The sequence below is a fragment of the Rhinolophus ferrumequinum genome, unplaced genomic scaffold, assembly GCF_004115265.2.
Source record: "Rhinolophus ferrumequinum isolate MPI-CBG mRhiFer1 unplaced genomic scaffold, mRhiFer1_v1.p scaffold_87_arrow_ctg1_1, whole genome shotgun sequence".
NCBI classification, from domain to species: Eukaryota; Metazoa; Chordata; class Mammalia; order Chiroptera; family Rhinolophidae; genus Rhinolophus; species Rhinolophus ferrumequinum.
In genome coordinates, this window is record NW_022680445.1 from 723,741 (window position 1) to 740,439 (window position 16,699).

General features: G+C 40.2%; 1 protein-coding gene across 4 annotated transcripts in view; it reads right to left on the minus strand.

Annotated features, from left to right (window-relative positions):
* UXS1 (UDP-glucuronate decarboxylase 1) overlaps positions 1-16,699 on the minus strand; it is a 103,330-nt gene that overhangs the window by 45,094 nt on the left and 41,537 nt on the right. For all 4 annotated transcript variants that reach the window (XM_033102373.1, XM_033102371.1, XM_033102375.1 and 1 more), the window contains exon 6: positions 11,158-11,338. In XM_033102373.1, coding sequence (XP_032958264.1) covers positions 11,158-11,338 — 181 coding nt within the window. The remainder of the gene's footprint in view (positions 1-11,157; positions 11,339-16,699) is intronic.

The following is a 16,699-nucleotide window of genomic DNA, read 5'->3' on the forward strand; positions in this document are numbered from 1 at the left end:
GTCAACTGCATAGTTCAAAGGATACCAAAAATGAGCATGGTATTCAAAACTCTCAGTCGGGTGGAGAGAGGAAGAAAAAAGGAGAAAGGCAGGCTCCTTCAGTTGCTGGATATGTGCCTCTAGATGGTTACGGCCAAATGACCCTCCCGTGACCCTGATACATTTACGAGGGCCATGTGCTGTAATCGCAGCTAGAAAATAGGAGCCTTAAGATATTCAAATTAATAACCAAGGAAGGGAACCAGAGAAACGTTAAATAGTAAAGCAAACTAGTGTTTTCCTTCTGCACATACTTTCCTTACATAGGTACAAAATAGCATTCTTTCCTGGCAGAAAGCAGGCATGTTATAATGTTGGGAAAAGGATGCGACAGCTGAGGCATGCCTGGCACTGCAATGCATCCGAAAACCCATCTACCCTAACCACAAGTGAATTTCCTACAGGTTTTCATGAATCTCAGTGTGCCTGAAATCCACATAAATGTTTCATAAATATGAAAGAATACAAAAACTGTCGAAACTGGAACAACTCTTGAGATAATTCAAAATTATTATTCAGAGTCCATAAAGAAATCCAATATTCTCTCCTACCAGAAGGGAAATCTACATATAAACCAACTAAATGTTTCTATCTCCCTTTGATTTTTTCCTACCAAAGTTCCTAGTGTAGGCTGCTTACAGGATTTGCACACCTGGGTAAAGGCAGGCAGCAAGAAGGGCTCCAAGCATTGGCTTCCCCACCTATAAAATGAGGAGAATTGCCTGCCTCACACGCGTGTTGAAAGAATTAAATTTCCCATCTTACAGCGATGAGAGTAGTACCTGGAACACAGTAAGTGTTCAGTGTCAGTGTTCACTGTCCTGGACCTTTGCTACACACACAGGCGCTGCAAGCGCCAGGAGCTGGCCGCCATGACACAACGGGCCCTTCTGCTTTTATCTGTCCTTTACAGAAATGCTGGTCTCAAGATTCCTGTCTGTGCAGACGTGAGAGAAGTATACTGGGACAGCTCTTTAGGGAGGTACAGGCCATACGCATCCGGAGCCTGGTCACGTGTCCTAAGGTAATGACGACCGTGACTTAAACGTGTACATGGGGCAGCTTTTGCAAGCAAGGTTTATGAGGGCCCCATACTGCAACCTAAATATCCGGCAACACAGGAATGATGCAACTGTGTTATACTCATAAGATGGGGAAAGGCTAATAAAATAATGTTGAAGGGAAAAAAATGTCTATGTAAGGAGATCTGCTATCGTCACATAATACAATACTAAGCAGTTGCAAAAAAAAAAATATAAGTAACTCTATACATGACACAGAAAGATCAGATGCACACAAAAAATAAGATGCAGAACAATTAAAAATATACTACTTTCTCTATTCTACGGGAGAATTAGGACACCTATTTGTGTTAACTGGGCCATACAAAGAGTCCACGGATGAACACAAAAAATTTGTTAACAGCAGTTTCCTGAGGAGAGTTGACAACTGGGAAGACAGGAGGTAGAGGAAGACTTTTTACAGTTATCTTTTTAATTTTTAATAAAAAACATTTCGAACCATATAACTATATTACCTATTGAGCATGTTTTTAATTTTAAAAATCACATTTAGAGAAATGATTGGACATTAACATGAACAGAGTCTTTTTGGATAGGACGAGTAAGGATAACTTTTTATTTTCTTTTTATACTTCTCCAAATTTCCTTTAACATGTACATATTTCTTTTATCATCTGGGAAAAAAGTGCTTTGAAATGAAAAAAAATAAGATTCTCTTCTATCTCATTCTTTATTAAAAAAATAAGAAACCAAATTCTCTCATTTAGTTCAAAATATTTTTAAATTTCTCTTGATTTCTTCTTTGACCCATGTGTTATTTAATCTGCAAGTATTTTGTGGTTTTCCAGCTATCTTTGTTATTCACTTCTAGTTGAATTCCACTGTGGTCTGAAAATACACTTTACATAATTTCTATTTAACTTCTTCCCTATTCGACTATCAAACTTAAAAGTTTGTTAAGGTGTATTTTATGGCCCAGAATGTGGTCAATCTCAGTGAATGTTCCATGGGAGTTTGAAGAGAGTGTATTTTCTGCTGTTGAATAAAGAAGTCAATTACATCTAGTTGACTAATGGTGTTGCTGAGTTCACTTATGTCCTGATTCTCTATCTGCTGCATCTGTCCATTTCCTACAGAGGGGTGCTAACGTCCCCACCTATCATAGTGGGCTCATCTATTCTTGCTTTCAGTTCTATCGCTTTTTGTCTTGTGTATTTTGATGTTCTGTTAAGTGCACAGACATTAAGGACTTAAGTCTTCTTAGAGAATGGACTTCTTTATCAGTATGCAATATTCCTCTTTTCCCTGCTAATGTTCCTTACTCTGAATTCTAGTTTGTCTGAACTTAATATAGCTACTCCAGCTTCCTTTTGCCTAGTATTAGCATGGTAACTTTCTCTACCCCTTTACTTTTAACCTGTCTGTATCTTTATATAGAAAGTGTGGGTTTCTTGTAGAAAACATACACAGTTGACCCTTGAACAATATGGGATATACAGTTGAAAAATCCATGTGCAACTTTTGACTCCCCCAGAATTTAACTGCTGATAGCCTACTACTGACTGGAAGCCTTGCTGTTAACATACACAGTCAATTAACAAATACTATTTTGTCTGTTACATTAGGTTTGGTGCAAAAGTAATTGCGGTTTTCGCGATTGTTTTTTAATCTTTTAAATAGCAATTACTTTTGTACCAACCTAATAGGTACGAGGTGTGATCACAAAATATGGTGAATGCTTAAATAAAAAAATAATTTATTACAGTAAAAGACACATTGCCATTAATCCCCTTCAAAACACTCCCCTTGCTTCGAACACACTTATCCCATCGTTCTTGCCACTTTCCGAAGCAGTTCTGGAACTCTTCTTTCGTGAGTGTCTTTACTTCATACTCCAACATGACAATGCTTTATGTCATACATCGATCGCTTCGGGTACATGGCAATTTCTGTCAAATGAAAACATTACGATGTGTCCTCATCCATCTTATTCACTGGACCTGGCACCGTGCGACTTGTGGCTCTTCCCTAAGTCAAAATGATTCAGGACATCGAGGCAGCCACAACAGCACAACTAAAGACACACTCACGAAAGAGGACTTCCAGAACTGCTTCAGAAAGTGGCAAGAATGATGGGATAAATGTAGTGGAAGTGAGGGAGAGTATTTTGAGGGGGATTAATGGCAATGTGTCTTTTAATGTGATAACATTTTTTTTTATTTAAGCATTCACTGTATTTGTTGATCACACTTTGTATTATATACGGTATTCTTACAATACCGTAAGCTAGAGAAAAGAAAATGTTATTAAGAAAATCATAATGAAAATGCATTTATAGTATTTGTCAGAAAAAAATCCACATACTATAAGTGGAGCTGTGTAAATCAAACTTGTGTTGTTCAACGGTCAACTGTAGTTGGGTCTTGCTTATTTTATACACTATGACAGTCTGTTTTTTAATTGGTGTATTTTGATCATTCATAAGGGGGGGTGGGAGGTGGGAGATGAGGGTAAGGGGGATCAAATATATGGTGATGGAAGGAGAACTGACTCTGGGTGGTGAACACACAATGGGATTTATAGATGATGTAATACAGAATTGTACACCTGAAATCTATGTAATTTTACTAACAATTGTCACCCCAATAAATTAAAAAAAATAAAGTGATTATCAATATACTTGGATTAATACCTACCATATTTGTAACAATTTTCTATTCATTTCCCTTGTTTATTGTCTTCCATTCTTTTACTGCCTCCTCTCATTTTAGTCGAGCACTGTATATGATCCCATTCTCTCTCCTATTTTAGCATATCAATTATTCTTCAATTTTTTTTAGTAGTTGTCCCAGAATTTGCATCTCAATTAATTTATATCCACTTTCAAATAACACTATACTGCTTCACAGACAGCGGGCACCTTATATAACAGAGTATCCCCAATTCTTCCTCTTGTCTCTTATAACACTGCTGTCATTCATTTCATTTACCCACAGGCAGTAATCACCCAATATATTGCTGCCATTGTTTTGGACAAACTGTTAACTGTTAGATCAATTAAGGATCTAAAAATAAAAGGTTTTATTCTGTAACTAGAGAAAAATTCTGAGATGTCCTAAATTAAATTGCAACAGGCCAGGAGAATGGGTGAAAGAGACAATCGCCCCGGGCCAAAACCAACAAGACTGCTTACATTCCTGAACGCATGTTGAAACTTTTAATCAACTTCCAGGGGACTATTTTAGAGATTATCTAGAAAGAATAGCTGACCACCAGATGCCATCACATCTTGCTTACACATAAACATGCTGGACTGTTGCTTACAAGCAATCCAGAAGCAGCAAATCCTTCTTCTTCTCCAGCAATTCTCCTTTCCCCGAACTTCCTCCACTTCACTTTTGCCTGCCCCCTTTATCTATAGCCAATGTAAACTTTTTCAAAACAACATCTTTCTCCTCCAAACTTATTGGATAAAAGAGCCACAGCAACCCCAGGACAGCAGACATGCCTTTTCCATCTAGCCCTGCTGCTGATGGTTTAGATCGCATGCCCCAGGACCTAGTCCTTGTCTGGCTAGCATATAGCTCAGTAAACCCTTTTTTCAAAACAACTTTCAGCCTCGACGGTTTTTGTTTCACGTTTACCATCACTTATTCCTTCTCTAACATTCTTCCTTTCTTTATGTAGATCCAGGTTTCTGACCAACATCATTGGCCTACTGTCTAAAGAACTTCATTTTAACACTCCTTACAAGTCAGGTCTACGAGGGACAAATTCCCTCAACTTTTGTTTGTCTGAGAAAGTCTTTATTTCTACTTCAATTTTGAAGGATAATTTCACTGAACAGACAATTCCAGATTGGTGGTTTTTTCCTTTCTTTCAACTCTGTAAATATTTCACTCCACATTCTTCTTGTTTCCGTGGTTTCTAAAGTATGGCGTAACTCTTGTCCTTGTTCTTTTATAGGTAAAGTATGTTTTCTCCCCTCAGCTTCTTTCAAGATTTTCTATTTGTATTTTTCCAGTTTGAATATGATATGCCTAGGTGTAGATTTGGGGGTATTTATCCTGCTTCGTGTTCTCTGAAATTCCTGATCTTTGATTTGGTGCTCATCATTAATTTCAGAAAATTCTCAGTTATTATTAATTCATATTATTTCTTCTGTTCCATTCTTTCTTTCCCTTCTGGTATTCTCATCATGCATATGTAACACCTTTTGTGATTCTCTCAGTTTTTGGATATTCTGTTTCGGTTTTTAATTTTTTTTCTTTCTGTTTTTCAGTTGGCAAGGTTTTACTGACTTATCTTCAAGCTCCCTGACCCTTTCCTCAGCTTTGTCCAGTGTACTGATGTGCCCATCAAAGGCATTCTTCATTTCTGTTATAATGGTTTTTATTTCAGGCATTTCTTTTTAATTCTTTCTTAGTTTCCATCTCCCTGCTTTCATTACCCATTTATTCTTGCACATAGTCCTTTTTTTTTCATTACAGTCCTTAGCATATTAATCATAGTTACTTTGAATTGCCAGTCTGGTAATTACAAAATTTCTGTCATATCTATTCTTGTTCTGATATTTGTTTTGTCTTTTTAGACCATGTCCATTGCCTTTTAGCGGGACTTACAATTTTTCATTAAAAGGCAGAAATGATGTACCAGGTAAAAGGAACAGATAAACAGGACTTTGATGTGAGGTTTTATGTTTACCTGACCAGGAGTTAGACTGTGTTGACTGCCTGTTGTTGCTCTAGGTGTTAGAGGCTAAAATTTCCTCCAGTATTCTTGTTTTTTTGTCTCCCCTGCTGTCTTTGAATTTCCCTAGAGACTCCTTCTTAAATAGGGCCTGAGTCTTAGAGTTCTTTCTGCTGCAAATGCTATTATGCAAGATTCTTATTGACGTGCTAGTAAAATGTTGTGAGGGGAGGAGAGAAAGCATTCTGAAGTCCTATGATTAGGTCTCCATCTTTCAGTGCACCTGAGTTAACTATTTCTGTTCTCCCACGTCAGTTAATTTCTGGTAAACAGTTTCCCTCCAGGGCAGGCCTTGGTTAGGGAGAAAAGAATGCTATGGGTGTATTTCAAAATGGTTACTTGCTCCCTCCCCATGTTGGAAACATGAGCAGATTTTTCTCTGATCTTCACTGAGAACCCCGAGGTGCTCTTGGAGATGAAACTCACAAAAGTGTGCCTCCCAAACCCCAAAATTGGGACTCTGGAGATTTTGACTCTCAAGTTTGTCCACACTCAGTCTCCAGCAATTAGTCAATTCCCTATAAGGTGTTCCTACCAGGCTCAAGCAGCTGCCTCTGGCCCTCTAAATTGGGATTCTCTGTGTTCACCTGTGTTTCCAGTTTTCAGGCAGCAATTTGCCCTGGAACCTTAATTCTCTAATGGATCTAAGAAGAGTTGTTGAATTTCGTTTGTTCAGCTTTTTTCTTGTCGTACAGATAGAAGTGATACTTTCTAAGTTCCCTACCTGCCAGACCAGACCTTACGTGCATATCCCTGCTGTCAAACCTGTCCTCCCTCTGATGCTTTGTCACTGCGTGGACTTCCTGCGGCATGGGTGCTGCCCTCCCCCTTCAGTAGTGTCTGATCATTTCCGAAAAGCCCTGCACGGCCACTGCTCGGTGTCCTATCACCCCCACCCTCACCCTCGGGAGGGCAGGTTCCTTCCTTGGACAGCTTCACTTCTCCACAGCGCAGTCTGGCCTACCCACCCTCCAGTCTTCCAGGCTAGAACAAGGAGCTGATGCAACACTGTAGCGCCATTTTTGCCATCTTGATGGTCTGGCATCTCCCACACAAAACTCAAACACCCCCTGCTATCCTGGACCCTGGCTTCTCAGAAACTTCCCAGTGTCCTGAATAGATGGGGTGGAAGGATAAATAATTTTATTCCTTCCAGAGCTAAATACTTTGCAGGGTAGATTCAATATCTGAAACTGAAACGCCTTGGTTGGTAAAATTCAGTTTTAAAATCCATTTCAAAGCTATATAAAATCAGACTAAATTATTCCAATGAGTACTTGTATTTCCTTCCAAAACAACAATAATCTTTTCTACAATCTAACCCACACAATGCAGAGGCCTCCATCACAACCCATCTGATGGCAGCACCTGTTATCTGTCGTTTTTATATTTTATTAACACATGGCCATCCCTGAATTCTACCCCATCTCAATCCTGATCCTAACTGTACTGAAATCGCATCCTTCTTCTCCAATTCTACCACATTCTTAGTCCAAACAAAGTTGATTTCCCACTGGAAATGTGAAATTAGAATAAAATTGCTAATGTCTTTGCTTCTGACACATAATGGTTAGACTTTGAAAATAATAAGAGGAAATCCGTGCTGAGGAAAATTTAAGTTCAGCTATGAGATACTGCCAAATTAAGTGACACAACTGTAACCTCAATAAAATCCAAACAACTTGCCAGCCCCAGCAAAACAAATACAAATAAATTCCACAAAATACTTTTCAAAGCAGAAGCACATTTCTGCTATGGTGTAAACATCAGATCAACTAAAGCTTCTTTTATTAGGAAAAAGTACTAAAAATTGAGTTATGTATTAAACATTGGGTTATGGGCTCTGTGTATACACTCTTACCACACAGAGGAAAATAATTTATTACATGAACAGGACATATTAACTTGTTCATGGCCGCTAAAAGATTGGACTTCACACTATACCATATGGCACTCCCATTTGGGACGAGCACAGGCTGTAAAATTCAATCAGAGGAACAACTAAACTGATGTGCAAGTGAAATATGACAAGAAAATACGTACAAGGCAACAACATTCAAGGCAACAGTTAGGGGGCCCTAAATTATGTCATCCTTTGTGTGACAACGCAACACTGAGGACAGGGGAGGGGCACATGAAACCAAGCTCATCTGGTTAGAGCCACGCTGTGTCTGATAGAAGGGGGAAAGGAGGTTTTATTCCCTTTGAAAAGCAAAACTTTTCAAAGTGGGGATCAGATGATGTTCTTCTTCACATACAGAGTTCCGGGGCAAGAGGGCATTGTGGGGCACAAAGAGCGAAGGGACGGGGGACGGGAAAAGGCGGGGCGATTACAAAAGGCATGGGAGAACCGGATGCTGACTCAGGTGGAGAACGTGAAAAACGGGCCGTAAACGACCAGGATGGAGAAATGTCTTTCGCTCTCCCACATCGGTGTTACTTGAGAGAACTTACTCCTGGGAGCAAAGGACAAAAAGTCTTCATCATTTATTGTGTGACTCCATTTAGTGTGTGTGTGTGTCCCCTACACAGTGTATTGTCAGAAGCAGTAGAAACGACTTTGAGTAGCCCTGATGTCAAAGCTTCTAGTCAAAGCAGACAATTTACTTACCAACATACCATTTTTGCTAAGTTTTAGTTGCTCAGGAGTACTGAAATTATGTAATCAATGGCTTCATTCAACAAATGTTTACTACCATGTGCAAACAAGGGAAAAGAGCAATAACAATACCTGTCATTTGGGGAACACTTACCACGGGCCAGCCACGGTGCCAAGCCCCTGTGGTAGGTTTCTACTGCTGCCCTAACCAATTTAGAGGCTTAAAAAGTATCTATTTATAATGTCATAGGTCTGCAGGTCAGAAGTCCGGGCATGATGAGGCTCAGGTGGCTCTGTGCCCTGACTCTCACAGGCTGAAAGCTCGGTGCCAGCAGGACTGCGTTCCTGTCATCAGAGGACCGTTCAGGCTGCTGGCAAGGTTTAGTCCATGAGTCTGAAGCCCAAGGCCCCGTGTCCTGGCTGGCTGGGGTCTGGGACCCTGCACGCTCCCGCCCATGGCCGGCTTCTAAGCCAGCAGTGGTGGGTCACGTTCTTCCCACTGGAAATCTATCTCCCTGACTTCCCCACTGCCTGTTTCTTTGAGGCGTTTCTTCCACCAAATCTCTCTGACTGGCTCGTCCACCTTCTTCTGTTGCTTTTCAGAGCTCATCTGACTCAGTGTGGTCCACCCAGATAACCCGGGGTTATCTCCATATCTTAAAGCCAGTTGATTCATAACCTTAATGCTTCAGCAAAGTCCTTTCACAGCAGTAGCTAGATTTGTCTTTGGCTGAAACCCTGGGAGGGTCGCACTGCGGGGACACCTTTAGAACCATGCTTACAAAAGCACCGTCACACACATTACCTTGGTTAACCCTCATCGCAACCCCACGATGAAGTCCAAATGGAAAGTGAGGCGATTTGTCTATTATCTACGTCGTTTGTTTCACTTCATAAAAACTATGGCCTAACACCCAAAATAGACCCCAGACAGATGAAATTGTTAAATGTTTAAAAATGAAGCAAAAACAAACAAAAAATACCATGGGTGAATATCTAATCTTGGGATGGTTGTGACATAAAATAAACAGCCAAAATGGCAAGGATGAAATGAACAGATGAGACTATATAATAATTATAAAATTTCCATGAAATTAAAAGGCAAAAATCGGGGTCGGAGGGGAAATGGTAAATACTCCTGTTATAAAGAACTCATACTAACAGCAAATTTTTTTAAAAGGTAAAAGAAACTGAATTTCTTTTATGAATTCACATGTTAGAAAGTCTAACCTTTTTAGTAACCACAGAAATGTTCTCTGAACCATAGGTTTTCTGTCAAATTAGCAAAATATATTTTTAGTAGTTTTCTAAGATAACGCTCAATGCTATTACTGTATTAGTAAAACAGACATCACCAAACAATAAAGGAGACATATTAGTATTTGGCACAATTCATATTTGGACTCTATTGAGGAAATAAAATTCAAGGATAGTTATTATAAAACACTGCAGAACTTTAAATAAGGATAAGATTAAATAAACTATGGTATACCCCCGTAATAACACTGCTGAGCAATTACACTGGCTCTTCCAGATATATTTTACTGACATGGGAACATGTTCGGGATTTGATCATGGGGACAGCAGGCCGCCCACACTACCTGTGCGGGAGGAGGCGCAGGTGATGACGAGCTCTGCAGCCAGCAGCCTGAGGCTGAGTTCGGGCTCAGCTGCTTAGCGGCCCCGTAGCTGGGCAGGCCATGATCTGACTCCAGGTTTCCACATATATTTATGTGGCACGATACCACTTACCTTTCAGGGCTATGGTCAGATTTAAATGAGAAAGAGTGTGAAGTCTGTGTGATCCTAAGAGGCCGCTAATCAAGCTACTGCTGGCAGTTCTCATCGATACACCTTAGACAATCTCAGAAAATCGACTTAAGGACCCTGTATTAGTTTCTTAAAGGACCACAAAGTAATGTGAACTGAAACAAGAGAGATTTATTCTCCCACAGTTCTCGTACCAAAGGTCTGTACACAAGCTGTTGGCCAGGCCATACGTCCTCCAAAGGCTCCAGGCCAGAATCCTTCCTCGCCTCGCTCAGGCGTTTCTTAAGATGGGGAAGCGTAACTCGTCTCTGCCTGTCTGCACGTGGCCTTGTCCTCTTCTCCCCAAATGTCCCTGTCTTCTCCATTTCGTCTCTTGTAAGGGCACATCGTTGGAATTAGGGCCCACTCAGGCAATCTAGGTGATCTCATCTCAAGATACTTAATTACATCTGCAAAGACCCTTTTTTCACATAAGGTCACATTCACAGGTTCTGGGGGTTAAGATGGGGCCATATTTTTGGGGGGCCACCATGCAACCCACTGTAGCTCCCAATTTCTTTAAAGTGGCTAAGTCACTAGAGGAATTTAACCTCTTATATGTGCAATTTCTTTATGAATTCAGCATTCTACATCAGCTACCTTCCTATAAGAAAATGGAAGTCATTTTACATGACTGGGGCAGGCGTCAGACTTGTTAGGCAATCGGCACAGATATGTACTGTACAAGCCCTACTTCAACAGACCATGAAGTTCAAAACCAGGGGTGCTGTGTAATAGTGAAGTCAGACATTCACACTGACATATCTGTTCTTTATCACAGAAACTAGGAGGGTGCCTTGTGCACGGGAAAACCATTTCTGGAACAAAGCACAACAGGAACGGGACGTGGTCGAGTCAGACAGCTTACCCCCGGGGACTGGCTGCTCTGCTGAGCCACCTGCTAGGCTCTAGTTGATCACAGCACACAGTGTCACTCACCTTCAATGTAGAGGGGCTCTACCACATCGTGGTTAATCAGCTCAAAGTTCTCGTGGCCTATCCAGTGCTCCACGTTTCTCTTCCTGCCCGTGAAGAAGTTGTCCACCACGGTCACCTCGTGGCCATCCATCATGAGTTTGTCAGTGAGATGGGAACCCACGAATCCTGCTCCTCCCGTTATCTGCAGCAGGACAGGGTGTAAAACACCCCCAGAGAAAGCACAAGAGTGACAATCAACACGGTGATAATCAACTTTAAGAAGATAAATTTCTGGTGAAGCCAAACTTAAAACTTGGGTAGAAGGGGAAGGAAGGAAGACAGCGGGCTTTAAAGCAGCATCTTTACTGCTTACTCCAGAGCAGAAGTCATACTATATCTGTCAGCTTCTAAACCGCCTAAAAATTTCAACTACCATCCAGTAAATAAGACAGAAAAATTGTAGTTACAAGTTTTAAAAATGTCTTCTTTGACAGAAAATTTTACATTATTAAAAGGTTCGTCTTGTAGCATTATTCATACTAGCAAAGACATGGACCTAAGTGTCCATCAATGGACAAATGAATAAAGCAGATGTGGTACATATACTAGTACATGTACAATGCAATGCTATCCTACTCAGCCCAGAGAAGAAAGGAAATTCTGCCATCTGTGGCAACATGGATGCACCTCAAGGGCATTATATTAAGTGAGATAAGTCAGACAGAGGAAAGATAAATACTGTATATCTCACTTATATGTGGAACCCAAACATAAAAGCAAAGAGTAAAAAAATGGTGATTACCAGGGGCTGGCAGGTGGGGGAATGTTTGAGGGTACAAATTTGCAACTACTAGATAAGTCCTGGGGAACTAATACATAGGTCTGTGATTACAGACAACCCAACTGTATTATAAACATCAATTTTGCTAAGAGACTAGATCTTAATTGTTCCTAACACTAGAAGAAATGACAATTATGTGATAAGATAGACATGTAAGCTAATGCTGCAATGGAATAGAAATGTACTGTACACCTTAAATGTATACATTGTTGTGTGTCAAATATATGTCAATTAAAAAAAAGACAACAATGGTTCTTGCTTTATAATAAATGGGATATGGAATATGGTTTTAATACTATTCCTGCAAAGTTTAAGAATTACTTTTTTTTAAAAAAAAAGGCATTATCAAAATAATTTGAGATTTGGTGAACCACCAATATATGTATATATATATGGTGTATAAAATGGACTCAAGAACCTCATGAAAAACTAGTATTTTTCAAATTGTCTGTAAGAACAAATTAGTAAGCGACAGCTGCTGTTTGCAGACCAAAGCCCAGAATGATGGAGTTCCAGCGCCTGGTTAACGTCCAAGCAGCAATGTGACCGCCACGCAGTATCCACTACCCAGCCCAACCGTGAAAAGATACATCTGTGAGAGACCTGTGAGGGGCAGGAGTTCAGCAGGAACGTGTTCTAAACCCTAAACCACAACTAATGAGAAAAGTTATTTATGTCTGAAAAAATTTTACTAATAAAAAGACTATTCAAATTAAGTGCTGTAACTGGAAGGGGGTTACTTAAAGCATATTTCATTTTTGAGAGGCTGGAGTGAAAAGAATAAACTCCAAAAACAGACGAGACATATGAAAGTATTCTCCATCCTATTCTGTTCTGTTCTCCACTCTGCCATCTTCTCCATCAAAACTGGCATTTACCTCCTCCTCCTCAAACTAAAAGAATCAGCAGTAGGAAAAACACCAATTCTCTTTTACTGCAAATAAAAGGCACGTAAACCCCTAGGTCTATGGTTTTAAAACATTTAATTCGCCACGAAGTCCTCTGTTCAAGTAAAATCTGACGTACAGTTCCAGTGTTATCATGGGTGAGAGTAAAGCCACCCTTGGTACAAAAGGCAGATTTGGGGGAGCAGGACGGTAATTCCTGCCTTAAGAAGAACTGTTTGTCACCCACCAACTAGTTAGTTATGTATGCTCCGATAGAAATACAAATACGGCTTAGAGTGTGGATGGCTGAAAAGTCTTGATGTTCAACAGCTTTCAATCAGCTACATTCATTCTTTATTAAGAGGACCATTTTCTAAACCTCCTTTGTTCAGCAATGATACCCAGTGGAACTGATTTTTGACTAAAATCTCCAGATCACTAGTAATGATGTATAAGCCCAGTCTACTTAACCCCACATTCTCTCCATTTCCTGTCGATATGTCCAGTTTGTGTTTGATCTTTAGCACTCCTATAGTCTATCCACATAGATGAACAATGTTTGAAAAAAGAATTTTCTGGAAAAGTAACTTTCAAATCTGGCTTACCATTAGGGCTTAACTCATGGGGTGGAATTTCATTTTACTTTACCTTCATTTTAGGGCATTTTCCCATGTTTTACACAGTTTTTAAATAAGAAAAATTACACCTTTTCAAAGGAAATTTAACCTCTTCCAACATAATTCTATACCTATATACAACTGTTTCTTAAAATACGATGTGCCATGCACGCTGACTTTATCTCGGTACCAAAAATAACTGAGTCATGGCTCAGAGCTAGCAGAAATGCAGTGTATTAAATTATACACCACCGCCTACAACAGCTCTCTAGTTTTAGGAGGAACATAAAAGTGCTGAAAGCACCTTAGCCTTGTTTAAAATGGATTTGAATTGTTTTTCTTGAACAATGCCTTTTTATCTAAAATACTGAAAGATTTATGTAACATAGCTGGATGGTTACAGAGTAGTTTTCCTAATGAATTTCAGCTCATTAGGCAAGCATTTCAAATAGAAACAAATCTGGCAGAAGCTTACCACTTAGGAAGCTTCCTCAGCAAAACTCATCACCAAACACAGGCATACCCTCTGAATAACAAGGAGCTAATAGCCAAAAGATCATAGGAACAAAAGACAAAAGACCTCTTACAGGGAAATGGATTAGACCTTCCACAGCTCTGCATGGTTCTGCCATTTACCGGCTCATCTCAATGTGCTTGTACTTCTTGCTTCTGTGGGAACTAACAGGCAACTAAAGTGGCCTAGTTCAAGGTCAGCATTCAGACTCATGCTGCCCAGCACATCAGCAAAATGTCTTTTCAAACAAACCTCCTCTTTGTGCTAAGGCTTCAACAATGACTGAAAAGGCTTTTCAAGTTTTAGCAACAATACGCCCGACTTGGGCACCGAAATGACTCCGAATGTGGCTTAACCTATGAGGTGGCAGATGAGTGAAAACCACTCATGTGTTGTGGTTAAAGGGAAATAATCGGTAACACTCACCATCCCACAGGGTAATAACAACACCCTTGCAAGACTGTCAGGGCTCACACATTAGTGCCCAGCATCAGATGTTCTGGTCACGGCAGCAGGAAGATTAGAAAAATTCACTTTTCTCCGCTGCTGCTGAAGACACTGATCTATTTCTGGTTCATACTTAAATGCATGCACGTTTTCCATGTGGTGATGGGTGTACAAGTAGAACAGAGTTTAGAGTCTGCTCAGGGTGAGATGTAGGTAAACCATCTAAAAAAGGCAAGAGATGTTCTATAACTTCTAGAAGAAAGGGGAGATTTTTGGGGCAAAACAGTTTCATATTGATTCAAGAGTGTTAGTTACTTTGGTGTTTGGGATACATATTTCTACAATGTAGGTGATGGGCAGAAGAACAAACAATCTTGTGTACTAACCATTTATATATCAAGGTCACAGACAAGAAATTTTCACAGAATGATGGCATGTAGTGCTTCGCAGACCCATTCCCCGGCAAAACAATCATAACTGGTGGTGAAAATTAATTTAAAAACAATCATTTAAAGTCTCTAGAAGTTGTCTTAAAGGTATACAACAAATGAAGAAACGTTTATGCAAGAAAATCTATAAAAATTCAGTAAGAGTCTGTGATACTTCAGCCATGGCTCACTCCCCGCTTCAACTCCCCACCCTCACAGTCCACAGAGGATGTGAGTGACCATAAAAAAAACAGAATAAAAAAAGATATGGAATCTCACCAGGAAGGGCAGACCACCAGCATTTCTCATCCCCTCCAGCTGTGAGTTGCAGAGACTAAATTCCTGGCAAGTGAGCCATGTGGTGAAGAGCTCCCTTCCCCCACCCAGGTCCCACTCATAGCACAGAAACTCCACCCCAGGCACAGCAGGCTGTGAATAATGAGACTGGTCATTCTGTGCCGCTCAATCATAGGGTGGAGGTTTCAAGCTGAGAGAGGGAAAGCAAGAACACTGGGGCTACAGGCTCCTGCCCAGCCCCCTGCTTGTAAAGCAGCAGTGTCACTCCATCCCCCAGCTCCAGAGCAGTGGCTCAGATATTTCCCCAAGAACAGAGGCAGTCAGTATACACAGAGAGCTCCAAAGCTCTCCCCAAAGGAATCAAGTGTATTTGAAAGAGTATGGAGAGAAGTTCAAGCATAAGGATGCGCTCAGAACAGTGGAGATTTAGGTGGTAAGCAGTAAAAAGGAGGCTGGTAGCTCTATGAGAACAAGCTAAACCATTGCCAGCAAGTTTAGTGAGAAACCCAGGGAAAGAGACACTTAAGAGCCCTCCTGGGGTCAGAACAAATTTCAAAGACTGGCCACAAAGTCTACTTCTAAAAAGGTAGCAGAATTTAATGGATCAGACTGAGGAGTAATTTATAATTCAAAACATTGTTGAAAGAATAGTTCGCTCAACTGGCAATTATTGGAGTCTAGCAATTGGTGTGATACCACACAAGGCAGACAGCTTAACAGAGCAATCAGGGAAAGAGATGGTCAATAAGCACCCTGCTAGAGCCACTGTCATCCCAGGAGACTGTCCATGCCCAAGGCTGCAGCCTCTGAACAGTAACCAGCAGACCTTCACACTCCAGGGTACACTGACATTACTAAAACAGACCAGCCATGTCACTAAACAAATACAAAACCAAATAAAAATAAAAATATTTCTTAGGCAGGGAAGAACTATACCCAGAGTTGCTACAATATACTACCTAAAATGTCCAGTTTTCTGCAAAAAATTACGAGACATGGAAAGAAACAAAAATAATCAGGCAAAGGAAAATGCCTATGGAGGGCCCAGATGTTGGATTTAACAAAGTTCTTCAAAACAGCCATCACAAATATGTTCAAAGAATTGGAGGAAACCATACTTAAGTAAACTGAAACTAAAAGGAGAGGAATCACAAACTAGAAACAAATGGAAATTCTGGAGTGTACAAGTATAATAAACGAGAAAAACTTCACTAGAGGGATTCAACATTAAATTGGAATTGATGGGGGAAAAAAGATTCAGCAAACTTGAAGATAGTAGATCAAGAAGGCTTCTGCAAGCCAAAGAACAGAGGAAAAAAATAAGAGAAACTAAGCAGCGCCTCAAATATGGGACACCAATAAGCACACCAATATGCATTTAATGGGAGCACCAGAAAGGGAAAGAGAAGAACAGAAAAAATATTCAAAGAAATAATGGTTGAAAACTCTCCAAAACTGATGAAACATGCTAATCTACACATTAAGGAAGCTCAATATACTCTAAATAGGATAAATGTAAAAAACAAAAGATG